Below are 15658 nucleotides of genomic sequence, written 5' to 3'. Positions count from 1 at the left end.
TTCTTTGATTTTTTTATGTGTACTGCAGACATATCTTCTGTAGATTTGATTATTCATACATTTTTTTTACTATGGTCTCTCTGGGAATCTCTAAGTTCTCCAGTGCAGCAGTTGATCATAAAGTCATACTGGAGTGATTAGATTCCAGACGGGTGTTCTTCAGAAACAATGTTTTGGATCTGTGCTCAGCTGTGAAACCCACTTGGTGACCTTGGAGAGGTCACACACACTCAGCCTCAGAGGAAGTAATGGAAAACCTTTTTTGAACAACTCTTGCCAAGAAAACCCTACTATGTATAATCTTAGAGTCTCCATAGGTCAGAACCTACTAAAAGGAACACAACAACAGCAACAGAAATTAATGTATTTCTTCAATACAATTCATGCAGGAATATACAGCATTTCTACATGGACATCCATCCAAGCATGCTGTTAGCGTCAGCAGACTACCAAAAATCAGCTGTCTTAAAACTATAACCCGAATTTTCAAACACTGTCATCCCACTGAGCTTTGTGTGATTGCATGCCTTTTCGATAAACCATGATGTTTGTGACAATTCAGGGGAATAGGGAAGCAGCAGAACACATGGAATGAATTTTTGATAGGTTTACAGTACCATAGATGCTTGGGAAAATGTATTTTCACATACTTTTTCTTCCCATGTGCAGCCTTTACAGAGACCAAAGTCCCCCATGACGAAGTTTCTGAGCAACTCAAGAGACTCCCCTGCAGTAAATCACCAAGACTGGTGAAATTCTTTGGAGAGTTCTGAAGGAAATAAAGTGTGAAACTGTAAAGAAATTGGCACTTATGCTGTACAACAAGCTTAAAAATAGAATCTCTTCCTGCAGCTTCAGAAGCTCCTGGCAAAAGTTCTCTTTTCATAGAAAACATGTTGAGGCTATAGAAAACAGAGAGAATACGCAAAGTGGAGGGATTGGGGGAGAAGAGGAAAATTGGTGGAAGAGTAGACATTGGTCTAAGGAGATTAATAGGATTCTGAGAGGGCAGTATTATTGGGTGGGGAGAAGATACCACTCTTTCTGATCTGTACAGCAATCATAAATGTGTGAAATAATAAGGCAGTAAAGTGAAAAAAATCAGTAAGAAAGATGCTTCAGAGAAAGTCAAAGGGCTGTCTATGATGTTTCCTTAGCTTTTCTTGGCAGTGACAATAGGTGTTTCTGTTGTAAAATGATCAGGGAATCTGGTCTATATTGTAATTTTTAAAGGATCTAACCAAGGTGCTCAGCTGTGCTGGAAATACAGTTCAGCACCTTGGATAGCTCCTGTAAAGTTCACATAAAATGGATACGTCTCTCTGGTGACATGAAAGCTACTTGTTAGAAATTGCTTGGAGTATGGAAGTCAAGAGCATTAGACATAATGTTCTGATGGTAAGAGCTGTTTGGCAGTGAAATATGCTGCCTGGGAGTGTGGCAGTCTTTCTTTGGAGGTTTTTTTAAAACAGCTATCGGAGGACCATCTGTCAGGAGGGCTATGGTTGTGTATTTCTGCATGGTGGGAGGTTGGACTAGAGGGCTGTTGTGGTATCTTCCAGCTCTATGATTCTATGTGCAAAGCTCAGTCTTGAAAGTGCATAACCTCTTTCTGTGGTTAATCAAGAATGTGATGAGGTTAAACTAAGTCAGGGTTTGCATTCCTATGTAGCAGGAATAATGCTGTAGTATGGTGTGCTGCAGGAAAGATATGGACAGTGTCACAATTGCAGAGGGAATCGTTATCAGTGTTTTCATAAATGGGAGCTTTCCTTTGAATTAACTACTGTGGTGCTAGCACAAGCCTACACAAGGCTACAGATGTGGCAGTTTGTTTAAAAATAAAGTCATCACCTTCTCTCATCTCATTTCTCCTGATGGAGTCATAAGCACAGACTGATCATTTTCTCCATACTAAATAGTCAAAAGTGTACATCCTCTGAGAGCGAAGAGTATAGGAGAAGGAATATTTTAAAATATGTAAAAGAAATAAATTAATAAAGTTACTTTATAGTTAAAATGTACATCACTAGCAAAAAAGCAGGAAGTCCTTTTTTCTTTTAAAATAAGTACTTGAATCTGTTTGTTGATTGTGTTGTTTCCCATTTGTTTCTAGTATGTATTTTTTTCTTTTGCTTTCTCAGTCACGTTGTTACTATTTTGTGGAAATGTAATTTAATAAATATGATTAAAATTCTTTTAAAAAAATCTCTTTGAAACATTTTGAGTGCTGAAAAACTTTGATGAGAAAATTCTCAGATTGAGCAGACAGAATTTGCATAGTTCAAAACGTCCTCTGTGCAAAATTTGCATATAGTACTTCTGTGAAGAAAACAGTATTACTGCAATAGAAATAGCATTTTACACACAAAACAATATTTCCCACAGAAATATTACTTTCTGTGCAGAAAAAGCTGCTTGGGGAAAAAGCTGTTCCTAGCACCATGAAAAAAAAAACCCATTGGTTTTCAAAGGCTTTCTAACAGTGAAAAGAGAACTGTTAAAAATACTTCTTGCTTCTGTCAAGATGAAAATTAGTAAAGAATTACATCTCTAGAGGAGAGTGTATATTCAGCTAATAGTAATACATACTCTATCCATACACACACACACACTCACACTCTCACACACACACATATATAACATGAAAGGATTTCATATTCAATTCTTACCTTTTATTTTCTATTTTTTAAAGAGCATTATCACATCCTGTCACTTTAAAAAAGTCAAAGGCTAATATTTGATTTATATTTGCACGTGTTGGGATGCATCGGATTTACCAGCTAAATTTACATTTCTCCACTGAGTTCTTTTGAACAAAACCCATATTTTTTCCTATATTAAATAATTCCTCTACAGCATTTCGGAAGTTTCAAATACTAACAGAAAAATGTGTAAGAATTTGGCTGGTCTATTATTCTTCCCCAAAGGTTTTCCTGACATAGAATCAGAAAATCCATTTCCATGCATAATAATAAACAACTAGACTCTTGTATGGAAGTTATGTCTTTGTAAATGGACTTATGTTTTGGGGAATTATAATTAGTCAGTTTTGTAATATCGGCATCCAGTAGAGGGCTGCTGGTACATTACTGCAGTGTAGTTAATAGTGTTTGTTGCACAATACACACTCATGTGCACTGCTATGCATTGCACATCAATGGACATTAGTCCCAATGCACATTGGGGACTCTTACACATGTCTCAGGATACATATTCTCAATTCAGTAACTGGATTTCTTAACACCTCTTATACTTCGGTAAGTATATGAAAAGTCACGTTAAGTAAAAGGTGATAGAATTCTGGCCAATATACTTTCCATCTCTAGTGGATACTGCAACTAAATGTGATCCTCAGAAAATAAAATTCCACTGACCGATGAGTAAACTATTTCTAGAAGCTGAAAGAAAGTAGCACTGTATGTACCCTCCCTCTCCTTTGTGCCTTCCACTTTAAATCTATCTGTCACCAAGATCTTTGAATTCCGAGTTTCACCTATTTCTGGCTGCAGAGGAATTTTTCAGCTCATTTTTCTTCCCTGCTCATTTGTACAACAATGCCAAATTTTCAGGCAGAGATTATTGATTTTGTGTCTTTTAATCCGTCCTTTCCCATTTCCCAGCACTTCCATATAACCATATATAGGCCAGGGCGCTGAATAAAATCAATAGAATTAGCATGCAGATGAAGCAGCACAGTAACATTTGATTATAGTTATTCCTTCAGTGGATCTGTGGACACTTCAAAGCTAGTTACTCTTTTAAGTGACTGGGATCAAGATCTATTTCCATCACAATCTTGCTTGTATTGCACCATTCAAATTGTAACACTGGAGAGGTCTGGTGCTTTTGTATTTAAAGGTCTATTTATTCTCTAATTGTGGCCAGACATATGTTACTATGGGTTCGGAAGCTGGGCACCCATTTTTTTTTTTGTATCTTTGCCCATACAATCTCATTCTAGTGGAGCAAAAATCCCCATTAGCTCAGGTTTTTTTTGCCAGATTATAATTTTAAGCAAGTATCTAGATGCGGGTTGTTTTTGATTTTCTCTGAGGATGAGAAAGCATAACTTGCCCAATGTCAACCGTATGGATTTTTATGGCTGAGTTGGGATTCAAACCCTGGTCTCCAGAGACATTGTCCAACACATACCAGTTCTCATATTTGAGATATATGTTTTGTGTTCTGTTGGTATCATATACATATGTAACTTTCCTTAGACATTTGGGGGGAGGGGGGTTTCATTGTGCAGTGAATATTCAGATCATGATTGGCATTCCATTTGTGTAATAATTATTTCACGTGTCTTCAAATCCTATCATTGCTCCAAACTAGGGTTGCCAAGTCCCCTTTATTACAAAGAATAATCTTTATTCAGGTTTGGAAAGTTCCCTTATAAAACTGGAAGGTGTCCCTTATTATAAGAGATATCCCTTCTTTTAGGGTCAGAAATCTTTTTCCTTTTATGTAGACTGAACTGAATGCCAAAGCTTTATCATATTCTGAGGTGTGAGCCCTTCCTAAGGACAGCAATACATGTGAATATGTGAAAATGGACAATATGTTAGTCTTTCTGAGAAACACATGGTTAACTTAATTGAAATAAACACTTCCATTTGGTATTTGGGTAGCACACAAATGTGTTAATGGCTGCTTTCTCCTTGTCAACTCTGTGTGCTATGAAGTATAGCTGTCCTCTATTGCTATTTTGAAAATATGGCAACACTAGTCCCAAGTAATGTGCAGCACTGAAGTAATTAAATTTACCTATATGTTGACACATCATTCAACAATTGATACAATGGTTCTACTCTAGTAGAATTCTAGGATGATGTGTCACTAGGAGTGCAGACATCACCATTATGTGTGTTTCTCATTACATAATCGGAAATTAAAAAGACATATTGGCAGATATACAATCAATCCCACAATCAGTATTCATTCCAGCCATTGTGCAATTATGAGACCTTCAACTCTGTAGAATTATAGCAGTTTGAAACCACTTCCACTGACTTGGCTCCAGTCTATGGAATCCTGGGGTTTATAGTTTATTGTAGCACCAGAGCTCTCTGACAGAGAAGAGTGAATAATATCTCACAGACATACAAATTCCCAGAATCCCATAGCATTGAACCACCACAGAAAATGTGGTGTCAAATCATTATAATTCTGCACTGTAGAAATAGCCTATGTGAGTATGGATGTACAGCATGATGATCTTTTAGGATGCAACACCAAGGCATTAACATGATAGCATTTGCTTTTCCAAATAAGAATTTTGCTCCTCAAAATGAAATTTCTTTTCAGTCTCAACATTTCTGGCATGTTCAATGGAACATCTAAAAATACTTTTGGCCTCCAAAGAAAAGGAACAGGCAAAAACAGAAAAGGAATGTAAACACAGAAAATATATGAGTTCTAAGATGTGAATGATTACCAATGTTTCATTCTTGGCAATGTTAATACATTTGGGAACAAAGGGGAGAAATCATTTGGGATAAAATTTGGGAAGAGGAGAGAATTAAGACATATAATATTTATAGAATGTAATCCAAATATTCAAAGTTGGGGGAATTACTTTTTTGGATGACTACTCTCAAACTCTGGCATTGAACATGGGAAAAAAGTAAATTCTCCAAGCTTTGCAAGAAGCCTAACTACTTTCGTCAGGGGTGAGAGGAACAGAGCCATTGCATATTTTAAGAGCTCTGGCAAGCTTTCTAAGCATTTCATCTTCAATGAAAGATTCTGTTGCAATGGTCAGTTCTAATTGGGGGGGAAACTAACAGGCAAATGCACTCATTTTTGCTTTCTTTTTTCAGTCTGTGGAAAAGAATCTCTACAAGTGTCACTGCAGATATTACTCTGTAGTGAGGGGGAACTGCCTGCAGCAGGAGGCTCTGAAATGCCACGTGCAATTAAATCTTTTATTTTTAAACACATTTCAGAGTTTGTACATGGCAAGCTGTGTCGCCATGTAAACTCACAGAAACCTCTCCAGAGCCAAACAGACTTAGCAGAAGGGCATGTTCTCACATCCCACTAGCCAGACGACTTTTCAGAGAGCTCCTACTGTGCATCTGGACTCAGACTTTCTTTATCTCTTTGTCAGCCTGTGAGAAGAGAAAGGACCCCAGGGAAAACAAAGTAGCAAGCAGAATAAATAAATACTTTTGAAAAACTGCATTCTGCCTGGATAAGGAAAAGCTTAAGGAAAAAGAGAATTGTTTGTGTGTGTGTATGTGTGTGTGTGTGTGTGTGGAGGGGGGGGTGTTGTTTGTTTTTGATTCCTTCAAAAAATACTTGATGACTACTAACAGGAAAGTGGGACTAGAAACTTGCCAAGAAGACCAGTAATGTATTTATGATGATGTAGTATGATGATGATGATGTTCCAGGAAGTTGTAATGGCATCCACGATAGCTATATACTTTAAGGAAATCCAAAGAAGTAGGCACATTTACACTGATCACATAGGTTGGTGTGAAACTGACAGAGAAAGAAGCAATTTTGGTGTTCGAATTATTAGATAGAAAGTCGTGAAAGTGGTTTAAGGTCTGGATGGTACTTATTCACACTGCAAAGGCTGGTGTCAAACTGGGTTTCAGGAGCCACAGTTGCTGTAGCTTCACAGCAATGGAGGAATCAGGTATTTTTTCACCTCCCCTCATGTCCATTGTGCCTCTACAGACCATCAGAGTATCCATCCTTCAATCATAGAACCACATAATCACAGTTGGAAGAGACCACAAGGGTCATCCTCACCATGCAGTAACACACAATCAAATACATCCAGACAGAAGGCCATACAGTCTCTGCTTAAAAACCTCCAGAGAAGGAGACTACACCATGCTCCAAGGCAACATATACAACTGTCTAACTGCTCTTAACATCTAGAAGTTCTTCTGAATGTTTAGGTGGAATATTTTCTCCTGAAATTTGAATTAATTGCTCTGTCCTATGACCTCATCACAAAGGCCAGTTGAAGCATCGTGCTTTGCCGCTGGACAGAGGGGGCAGTGGGGTGAATCTGTCACCCTGTGTGCAGCTTGCTCTTCACGACACTTTTCCCCATCACAAATGGGAAGTGTAGTCCTCCTGTGAGGACCCGTTCTTGGGGGCAGGGCCTTCTCTGGAAGTCACATGATGTTGTGTGAGGGCTGGCATGGGGCTCCGTCCCCAAAAGAGGATGGAAGCATCCTAGGACACTAACATTGCCCTATCTGATGAAGCCTCTAGTCACCAGAGCAGCCAAAAAAAATCTTGTCCCATCTTCAATGTGACATCCTTTCAAGTACTTAAACAAGACTGTTATTCCCCCTCTCAGTCTTCTTTTCCCCAAGCTAAATACACCCAGGTCCCTCAACTGGTCCTCATAATGCATGGTTTCAAACTTTTGATCATTTTGGTTGCCCTTCTCTGGACATATCCTTCTTGAATTCCTTTGCCCAGAACTGGACACAATATTCCAGGTGAAATCTGATGAAAGCAGAATAGAGTAGGACTATTACATTCCATGATCTAGACACTACATGCCTATTGATGCAGCCTAGAATCAGTTTCAGCATGCAATGGGATTTTTACTCCTAGTTGTGCTGATGCACATCACAGACTCTATTTCAGAATATCCCCTAACTGCTTATCTCAGTTAAAAGACCTTAATGCATATTGTTGCACACATTCACAATGTGCATCATATAAACCCTGCACTGTCCAGCTGCCTTCAAACTGCATTAAATAAGCAGTGAATATGTGCCCCGGGTCTAAAATGTGAATTCATAGCACAGTGGTTCCAAACCTTTGGGCCTCCAGGTGTTTTGGACTTCAGCTCCCACAGTTCCTAACAGCTGGTAAGCTGTCTGGGATTTCTGGAAGTTGAAGTTCAAAACACCTGGAGGCCCAAATGTTGGGAACTACTGCTATAGCAGGATCAAATCCTTTGTAAAATTAATAGTTCTTCATAATCAATTTGAAACCAAGCTACTATATATATTGCATTCCAATCACACATATTCACTGTTAATAGGTCAATCCTTCATGCTCCCAGTGGCAATAATACATTTGCCAAAATTCCCTAGGCAACATGGCTAGTAGTCCTGTCTGAGGATTCTTGAAGCTGTTATCTAAGAAACATAGCTCTGACAAACTTTGGATTATAGGTGAGTAAAAATGAAAAATTTGAGCAGAGTTATAAATTACAACAGTGTCATTATTAACTTGTATGTCCTTGTGCTTTGATGCTGCAAGCCATCACCTCCACTGTAGCATTATGTATTCCTCTCTTGACTACCTGTATTATTTTAGGCAAATATTTTACCAAATGAAGGGCATTCACCCTTCACTTCTATTTGTCAAAGAAAACCTTTCCTTGTGCAAAAGTATTTGCTTAAAATGATTGATGGTTTGATTCAACTAAAATCTCATTTTTTTCTGTTAGGATGCTCAGGGTGACTTACAGGAGCTCATGACGAGTCTTCAATTCAGTCATGGAGCTGCTTCAAAACTTCTCAAACTGCAGATTTAGTGGCAGGGTTTTGCTTTGGTTTATCTTCTGTAAAGAAACAGACGGAGCAGGAAACCAATTCCTTGATGTTTCCATTGCTCACAATACTACCCAGACATTACCCCAAGACCATCCACACCTGAATTTCTGGCTGGGTTTTCAACTGTCCTTCAAACAAAGATGGGTGGGAATTCATTCCTGTTCTCTACTGAATTGAAATTTATCCAAATAAACCCCATCAATATGGAAAAGTGAACTTCATAGAACAACGTGACATCTGTCAATTACACTTTCCCCCATAATGATGTTTTTTGAACTTTGTTAAATTTCAGTTCAACACAATAAAATGTCCACCCATCCCTGATTGCCAAATTTGCAAAGTGAGACACTTCTGCTGGTTCGTTGCCCTATGGATAGTGTAAGAATTTTGTTCTGGATCATTTTGAATCTGAATTTGTAAACATTTACAAAACCTTAATATGGAAGTTAGTGAAATGAAGGGGGCTTCCAGACAGTGCCAAACCCACTTCAGCATTGTAACCCTCCTCCCACACCCTGAGATTTCCCTCCCAGAGGGACTACATGCTATCCTGATTGAAACTGGGATATCATGTAGCCACCCAAAGCCCCTGATTTACCCTCAAAACTTAATGGAAAAGGTCCCTGGCTGCCATAGAGCCTCTCCTCATATCCTTGTGGAGCAAGAAAATGACACCTAATGAGATGAGATCTGTGAGGAAGAAAACCCTTTGCAACCCCCCCCCCATCTCCTCAGGCATAATTGTCTCACACCATAAGGACATGAGGAGAGGCTCTATGGTGGCCAGGGACCTTTTTCTGTAAGTTTTAGGAGGTAAATCAGGAGCTAGGGGGAGGGGAATGGGTGGGTGCCATCCTACTTCCCTGGGCATTTCAAAGTCTGAAGAAGTGGGATGGCTGTGAAGACTCATCTTCAGGAAATGTGTGCAACGGTTTCCAATTACAGGAAAGAAGATCTCACCTGAACATTAGGAAAAATTTCATGATGAAGGTTGGACTGGATGGCCCATGTGATCTCCTTTAACTCTATAATTCTATGACTCATTGAAACAGAGGACTTCATTTCATACCAAATTGCTCATTCCAGTCACAGACTCATAGAATTGGAAGAGACCTCATGGGCCATCCAGTCCAACCCCCTGCCATGAAGCAGGAAAATCGCATTCAAAGCACCTCTGACAGATTGCCCCCCAGCCTCTGTTTAAAAGCCTCCAAAGAAGGAGCCTCCACCACACTCCGGAGCAGAGAGTTCCACTGCTGAACAGTTCTCACAGTTAAGAAGTTCTTCCTAATTTTCAGGTGGAATTTGAAGCCATTGGTCTGCATCCTAGTCTCCAGGGCAGCAGAAAAAAAGCTTTCTCCCTCGTTTGTATGATTTCTTCTCACATATTGATACATGGCCATCATCATGTTTCCTCTCAGCCTTCTCTAGAAGCTAAACATGCTTGGCTCTTTAAGCCATTTCTCATGAGGCTTGTTCTCCAGGCCCTTGATCATTTTAGTCACCTTCCATTGGACACACTCCAGCTTGTTGACATCTCCCTTCAATTGTGGTGCCCAGAATTGGACACAGTATTCCAGGTGTGGCCTGACCAAGGCAGAATAGAGGGGTAGCATGACTTCCTTGGATCTAGACACTATACTCCTATTTATGCAGGCCAAAATCCCATTGGCTTTTTTGCCGCTGCATCACGTTGTTGGCTCATGTTTAACTTGTTGTCCATGAGGACCCCAAGATTTTTTTCATACATACTGCTGTTGAGCCAGGAGTACCCCATTCTGTATCTTTGCATTTCATTTTTTCTGCCGAAGTGGAGTATCTTGCATTTGTCCCTGTTGAACTTCATTTTGTTAGTTTCAGCCCATCTTTTTAATCTGTTAACATCATCTTGAATTCTGAAAGTGCAAGACACAATTCATTTTTCTGTACAAGCATAGCTTTTGGTATACTCATATCGTTCTTTTTAGTGGTTGATGCCAGGAATGTTTAATAAGATTTTTTAAAGTGTCATTTACTTTGTGTGTGAAGACAGGAACCTCCCCAGGGACTACACACTGAAAAGAATCCATCAGACATGAGCCCTTGAAAACATGGTCAAGGGGAAAGAGGCTGGGATTCATTGAGGGACATCTACACTTATGTTTCTTATTCATATGGATGTTCTTTTTTGGAACATGTGTAGGGTTTTGTTTCTTTCTTCTGAGCAGCTCATAGAGCTCCCCTCTGGACTTGCTGTAAAGACCCAAAGCCACTTAACACTGCCATTCTATGCTTTAGGACAGGCTGGCCAGTTCAGAGAAGCATGTGGTGAGCATTCTTCCCCATGCACTATGAGAAAAGAAGTGCCAGGACCGATGGAGAACCCCAATGGTGCTAATGTCATTGATTGTGTGTGTGGCTATGGACAATGATATCTAGACCTTCTCTGATTCTGTCTGCACACATGAAACATAGTATAGTTGTGTGAGGCAGCGTCCTGGATTTACTTTAAGTAAGAGTGCAAGGCTTACTGTAGTGAACATCTACATGCAGATATGTATGTAGGAGGCTGGACTTAGGCCAAAAATAGTAATGTTGGAAGAGGAAGAGGAAGGTTCTCTAAAGAATGCTTGTAAAGGATTGAACAATTGGTTTCCATGGGTTCTGAAATCTCCAGGACACCAAGACTACATATTACAAATTATCATGATAGTGGAAAGCATTGCTGCAGTGTTCTCATTATATTGAGGTAGGGACTATGTATGACTCTGAATACGTGAGGGAATCAGTGTGGAAGAGGAATTCAGATCTCTGTAACAAGAGCAGTGGCAATGAAAGGTGAAACACTTTCATTGGACTACAATTTGGCACATCTATATATATAAAAGAGTGATGGCATCACGGCAATTCACAAAACAACAAAAGTACAGGCCCCCCAACCTCAAAATTTGACAACACAACCCATCATCCACGCCTCAAGGTTGATACAACAAAAAGAAAAGAAAAATAAAGTCCTAATTAGAGGGAGAGCAATAATTTTTTTTATCCAATTGCTGCCAGTTTAGAGGGCTAATCTCTGCCCACTTGGTTGCCTAGCAACCAAGGGACAGCCAGGTTTCAGTTAGGGGACAGGCAGATTTAGGCCTTACTTAGGCTTCTTCCACAGATTATCTAATTTGCACTGGATTATATGGCAGTGTAGACTCAAGGTCCTTCCACACAGCTATATAACCCATTTATAATCTTATATTATCTGCTTTGAACTGGATTATCTTGACTCCACACTACCATATAATCCACTTCAGTGTGCATTTTATACAGCTGTGAAGAAGGGTCCTCATATAATCCAGTTCTGAGCAGATAATATAAGATTAGAAATATACAGTAGACTCTCACTTATCCAACATAAACAGGCCGGCAGGATAAGTAAATATATTGGATAATAAGAAGGGATTCAGGAAAAGCTGATTAAACATCAAATTAGGTAATCGTTATACAAATTAAGCACCAAAACATCATATTATACAACAAATTTGACAGAAAAAGTAGTTCCATGCGCAGTAATGCTATGTAGTATTTACAGTAGAGTCTCACTTATCCAACACTCGCTTATCCAATGTTCTGGATTATCCAACGCATTTTGTAGTCAATGCTTTCAATATATCGTGATATTTTGGTGCTAAATTCATAAATACAGTAATTACTATATAGCATTACTGTGTACTGAACTACGTTTTCTGACAAATTTGTTGTCTAACATGATGTTTTGGTGCTTAATTTGTAAAATCATAACTTAATTTGATGTTTAATAGGGTTATCCTTAATTCCTCATTATCCAACATATTCGCTTATCCAACGTTCTGCCAGCCCGTTTATGTTGGATAAGTGAGACTCTACTGTACTGTATTTACAAATTTACCACTAAAATATCACAATGAATTTAAAACACTGACTACAAAAACATTGATTATGAAAAGGCAGACTGCGTTGGATAATCCAGAACATTATATAAGCGAATGTTGGATAAGTGAGATTCTTCTTTAATATGAAATAATTACTGGGATAGAATAATGCAGAACAATATAATTTCTAAAACCAGGACAGTAAATAAACAGGGGAATTCCACACAGGAAACAATCAGGGCCAGCTAACACCTCCCAACAAAGTATTCCCATCATCAAAGTCTGGCAAATCCTGTTTTCTCAGGGCCACAGACAGTAGAAGCACATAAAATATCGCAAACAACACCACTCTGAAAACAAGGGAATTCCAGACAGGAAACAATCAGGGCCAGCTAACACCTCCCAACAAAAAATTCACTCAGGGAGGAAACAGCCAGGCTTTAAAGCTGCAAAGCCATTACATCCTAATCATTTTTCCTAATTGCAGGATTCATACTTGCCTCCAACAAACAAAAAAAACCAATCAGAAATATTGTATATTCACAACCTTTAGGAAATAATATCCCCTGATGGCGCAGTGTGTTAAAGCACTGAGCTGCTGAACTTCTGGACCGAAAGGCCACAGGTTTGAATTGGGGGAGCGGAGAGAGCCCCCACTGTTAGCCCCAGCTTCTGCCAACCCAGAAGTTCAAAAACATGCAAATGTGAGTGCATCAATAAGTACTGCTCTGGTGGGAAGGTAACGCCGCTCCATGCAGTATGCCACATGACCTTGGAGGAGTCTACGGACAACGCCGGCTCTTCGGCTTAGAAATGGAGATGAGCACCAACCTCCAGAGTAAGACACGACTGGACTTAATGTCTGGGGAAAACCTTTACCCTTGACCTTAACTACCACCAATTCCTCAATACTTTATTTCCCATACCACCATACTTCGCCACAGCAACGCGTGGCCGGGCACAGCTAGTTTTACCTATATGGCATGTAATAGATTTTTCAGATATAATAGTACAGAGACCCCTTGACATGTTCAATGTTCTCTGCCTAAGAAGGGAACAATAAACTTCATATAGGACAGGGATTGCTGAATCTCAAGAAAAGTTCTTTTTCTGTTTTTAATGGGAATTGAAATGTTATTACCTGTCATTTGTTGCACTTTGTTTGTAGTCTTTACAGGTCCAACAAGTGGAGTGGTCTCTGTATGCATTGAAATCCTTGTATGCATCAAAGTCTGGCAATGCCTGTCTGTCTTGTTTTCTAAGGTTTCAAATGTGTTGACAGAAATACGCCTGATATATTCCAGGTCACCACCAGCTACTTAGACACCACCAACAAAATGGCCAAGTTCCAAGATTGGCAAAGTAATCTTCGACATGCAGCAATTATTGTGAAGTCATCTCATAATTTTAAAATGTACAGTTTGTGGATTCAGAATCCATTCAGCCCATGCACTGTTACTGACATCCCTGCTGTATTTTGTGGCCTTAATCAGCTGTCAAACAGAAGCTCTTTCAACCAGCCCTTGCCTGTTTTGTATGCCAGCTGCTCTTGTGCAGGAGCACAGCTGAGCCAGAATGAATAATTTCAGAAAGTGACAAAGACCCTGGCCACTTAGTGCATGAAGAGAGACCAAAGTGCGAGGCTCTCCTTAGCCTTGAGCATGGAGAGAGATTCAAAAGGCACTGATTTATGATCACGCTTCATAAAAAGAACAGAGGACTTCCACATCCACCCTAAAATTGTGTGGGGTTGTTTTTTTAAAGGCTTTTATACATCTCATTTTAAATGCACTTGGCACTTCAAATGTGTGTTCTCTCCCTCACACTCTTTTAAAGATTGGGTTTTAGCAGCTGCTGAAAAGAAACACATGTCATCTCCCACATTCCCATTAAAACAATGCACAGACAACAAATGCATTTTTTTAAAAAAAATAATTATTGTAATGAATGTATCAATTGGAAATTCTACAGACATTTTTTGAAAAATGGAGGTAGTAGGCACAATCTATACACAACCATCCACATTAGAAATGTCACAAAAAGGCATTGAAAATATGGACGGTTCCTTCTTTCATCCTTCTCCACTACCCCTAGCTTGGATGACAGGAATGTGAGAGGACAGTAAAACACATAAGAACAAAAGCCATCCCCTGTCCCAGATCAGTCTAAAATAGTATCCAATCCATCACTCTGTTCCTACAGTAGCCAGCAGAAACCAGTAAAAAGTGCACAGGTAGAACATGAAAATGTTTCTCCCTCACAATTGTCCAAAAATAATGGTTACTGGGGAACAGCTATTAAAGGGGATGTCTCAGAATAGTTGTGATACATTTTCTACCCGCTGCATGCTGTTGAATGAACTTTGTAAACTATCAATGTACCTAATATATAAGATGATTTTGTATCTGTGGAACATATAGACCACAGTTATGTGAAACTGTAGATACAACAAAATGTCTTTAAATTATCTTACTTCTGGTTCAGACATACCAGAGAATTGTGTGGAAGACATGGAGATTCCTGTCTCCAACTCAAATCCAAGGTAACTTCTGTGGGAAGCATACTATAGAATTGCTTAGATGATGTAACACATTCCTAGAAAAAAACCTTTTCTGCCAGGTGCAGGTAAGTGAAACTGTGGGTATGTTTTCAGCACTAAAAAGGATTCTGCTGTACTTTCAGAAGGAAGAGAAGGGGGAGGTTGCTTCAAAATGGCTAACTGTCATTACAGACTGAAGGAATCTGCTGAAATCAAGTGATGCATGAGCTGTGTTGAAATGTCATGAGATACATTTGCTCTGTTGAGGTTAGGCATATCTTAACCTACCTGTATAATACTGTATAATAGCCCTTGAACTCTATAGAGGAAACAGCTGAAGAGAAATACAAGTGTAACAATACTTAATGTTACTGTTTATTTTTTCAGTTGCTTCCAACTTCTTGTGACCTCATGGACCAGCCCACGCCAGAGCTCCCCATCTCCTTCAAGGTCAAGCCAGTCACTTTAAGGATAACATCCATCCATCTCGCTCTTGTTTGGCCCCTCTTCTTTTTTCCTTCCATTTCCCCAGCATCATTATCTTCTCCAAGCTTTCCTGTCTTCTCATTATGTGGCCAAAGTACTTCATCTTTGCCTCTAATATCCTTTCTTCCAGGGAGCAGTCGGGCATTATTTCCTGGAGTATGGACTGGTTGACTCTTCTTGTGGTCCAAGGCACTCTCAGAATTTTC

General features: G+C 39.3%; 1 protein-coding gene across 1 annotated transcript in view; it reads right to left on the bottom strand.

The window, feature by feature from the left end:
- The window catches only part of LOC134294793 (transcription initiation factor TFIID subunit 9-like), a 136851-nt gene extending 123261 nt beyond the window's left edge, over positions 1 to 13590 (bottom strand). Inside the window, exon 1 of the mRNA XM_062966519.1 lies at positions 13569 to 13590. Within this exon, the coding sequence (XP_062822589.1) occupies positions 13569 to 13575 (7 nt within the window). The 5' untranslated portion in view covers positions 13576 to 13590. The remainder of the gene's footprint in view (positions 1 to 13568) is intronic.
- Positions 13591 to 15658: the final 2068 nt, after the last annotated feature.

This window comes from Anolis carolinensis, unplaced genomic scaffold, assembly GCF_035594765.1.
Source record: "Anolis carolinensis isolate JA03-04 unplaced genomic scaffold, rAnoCar3.1.pri scaffold_23, whole genome shotgun sequence".
Lineage (NCBI taxonomy): Eukaryota > Metazoa > Chordata > Lepidosauria > Squamata > Dactyloidae > Anolis > Anolis carolinensis.
This window is presented reverse-complemented; position numbering and strand designations above follow the sequence as displayed.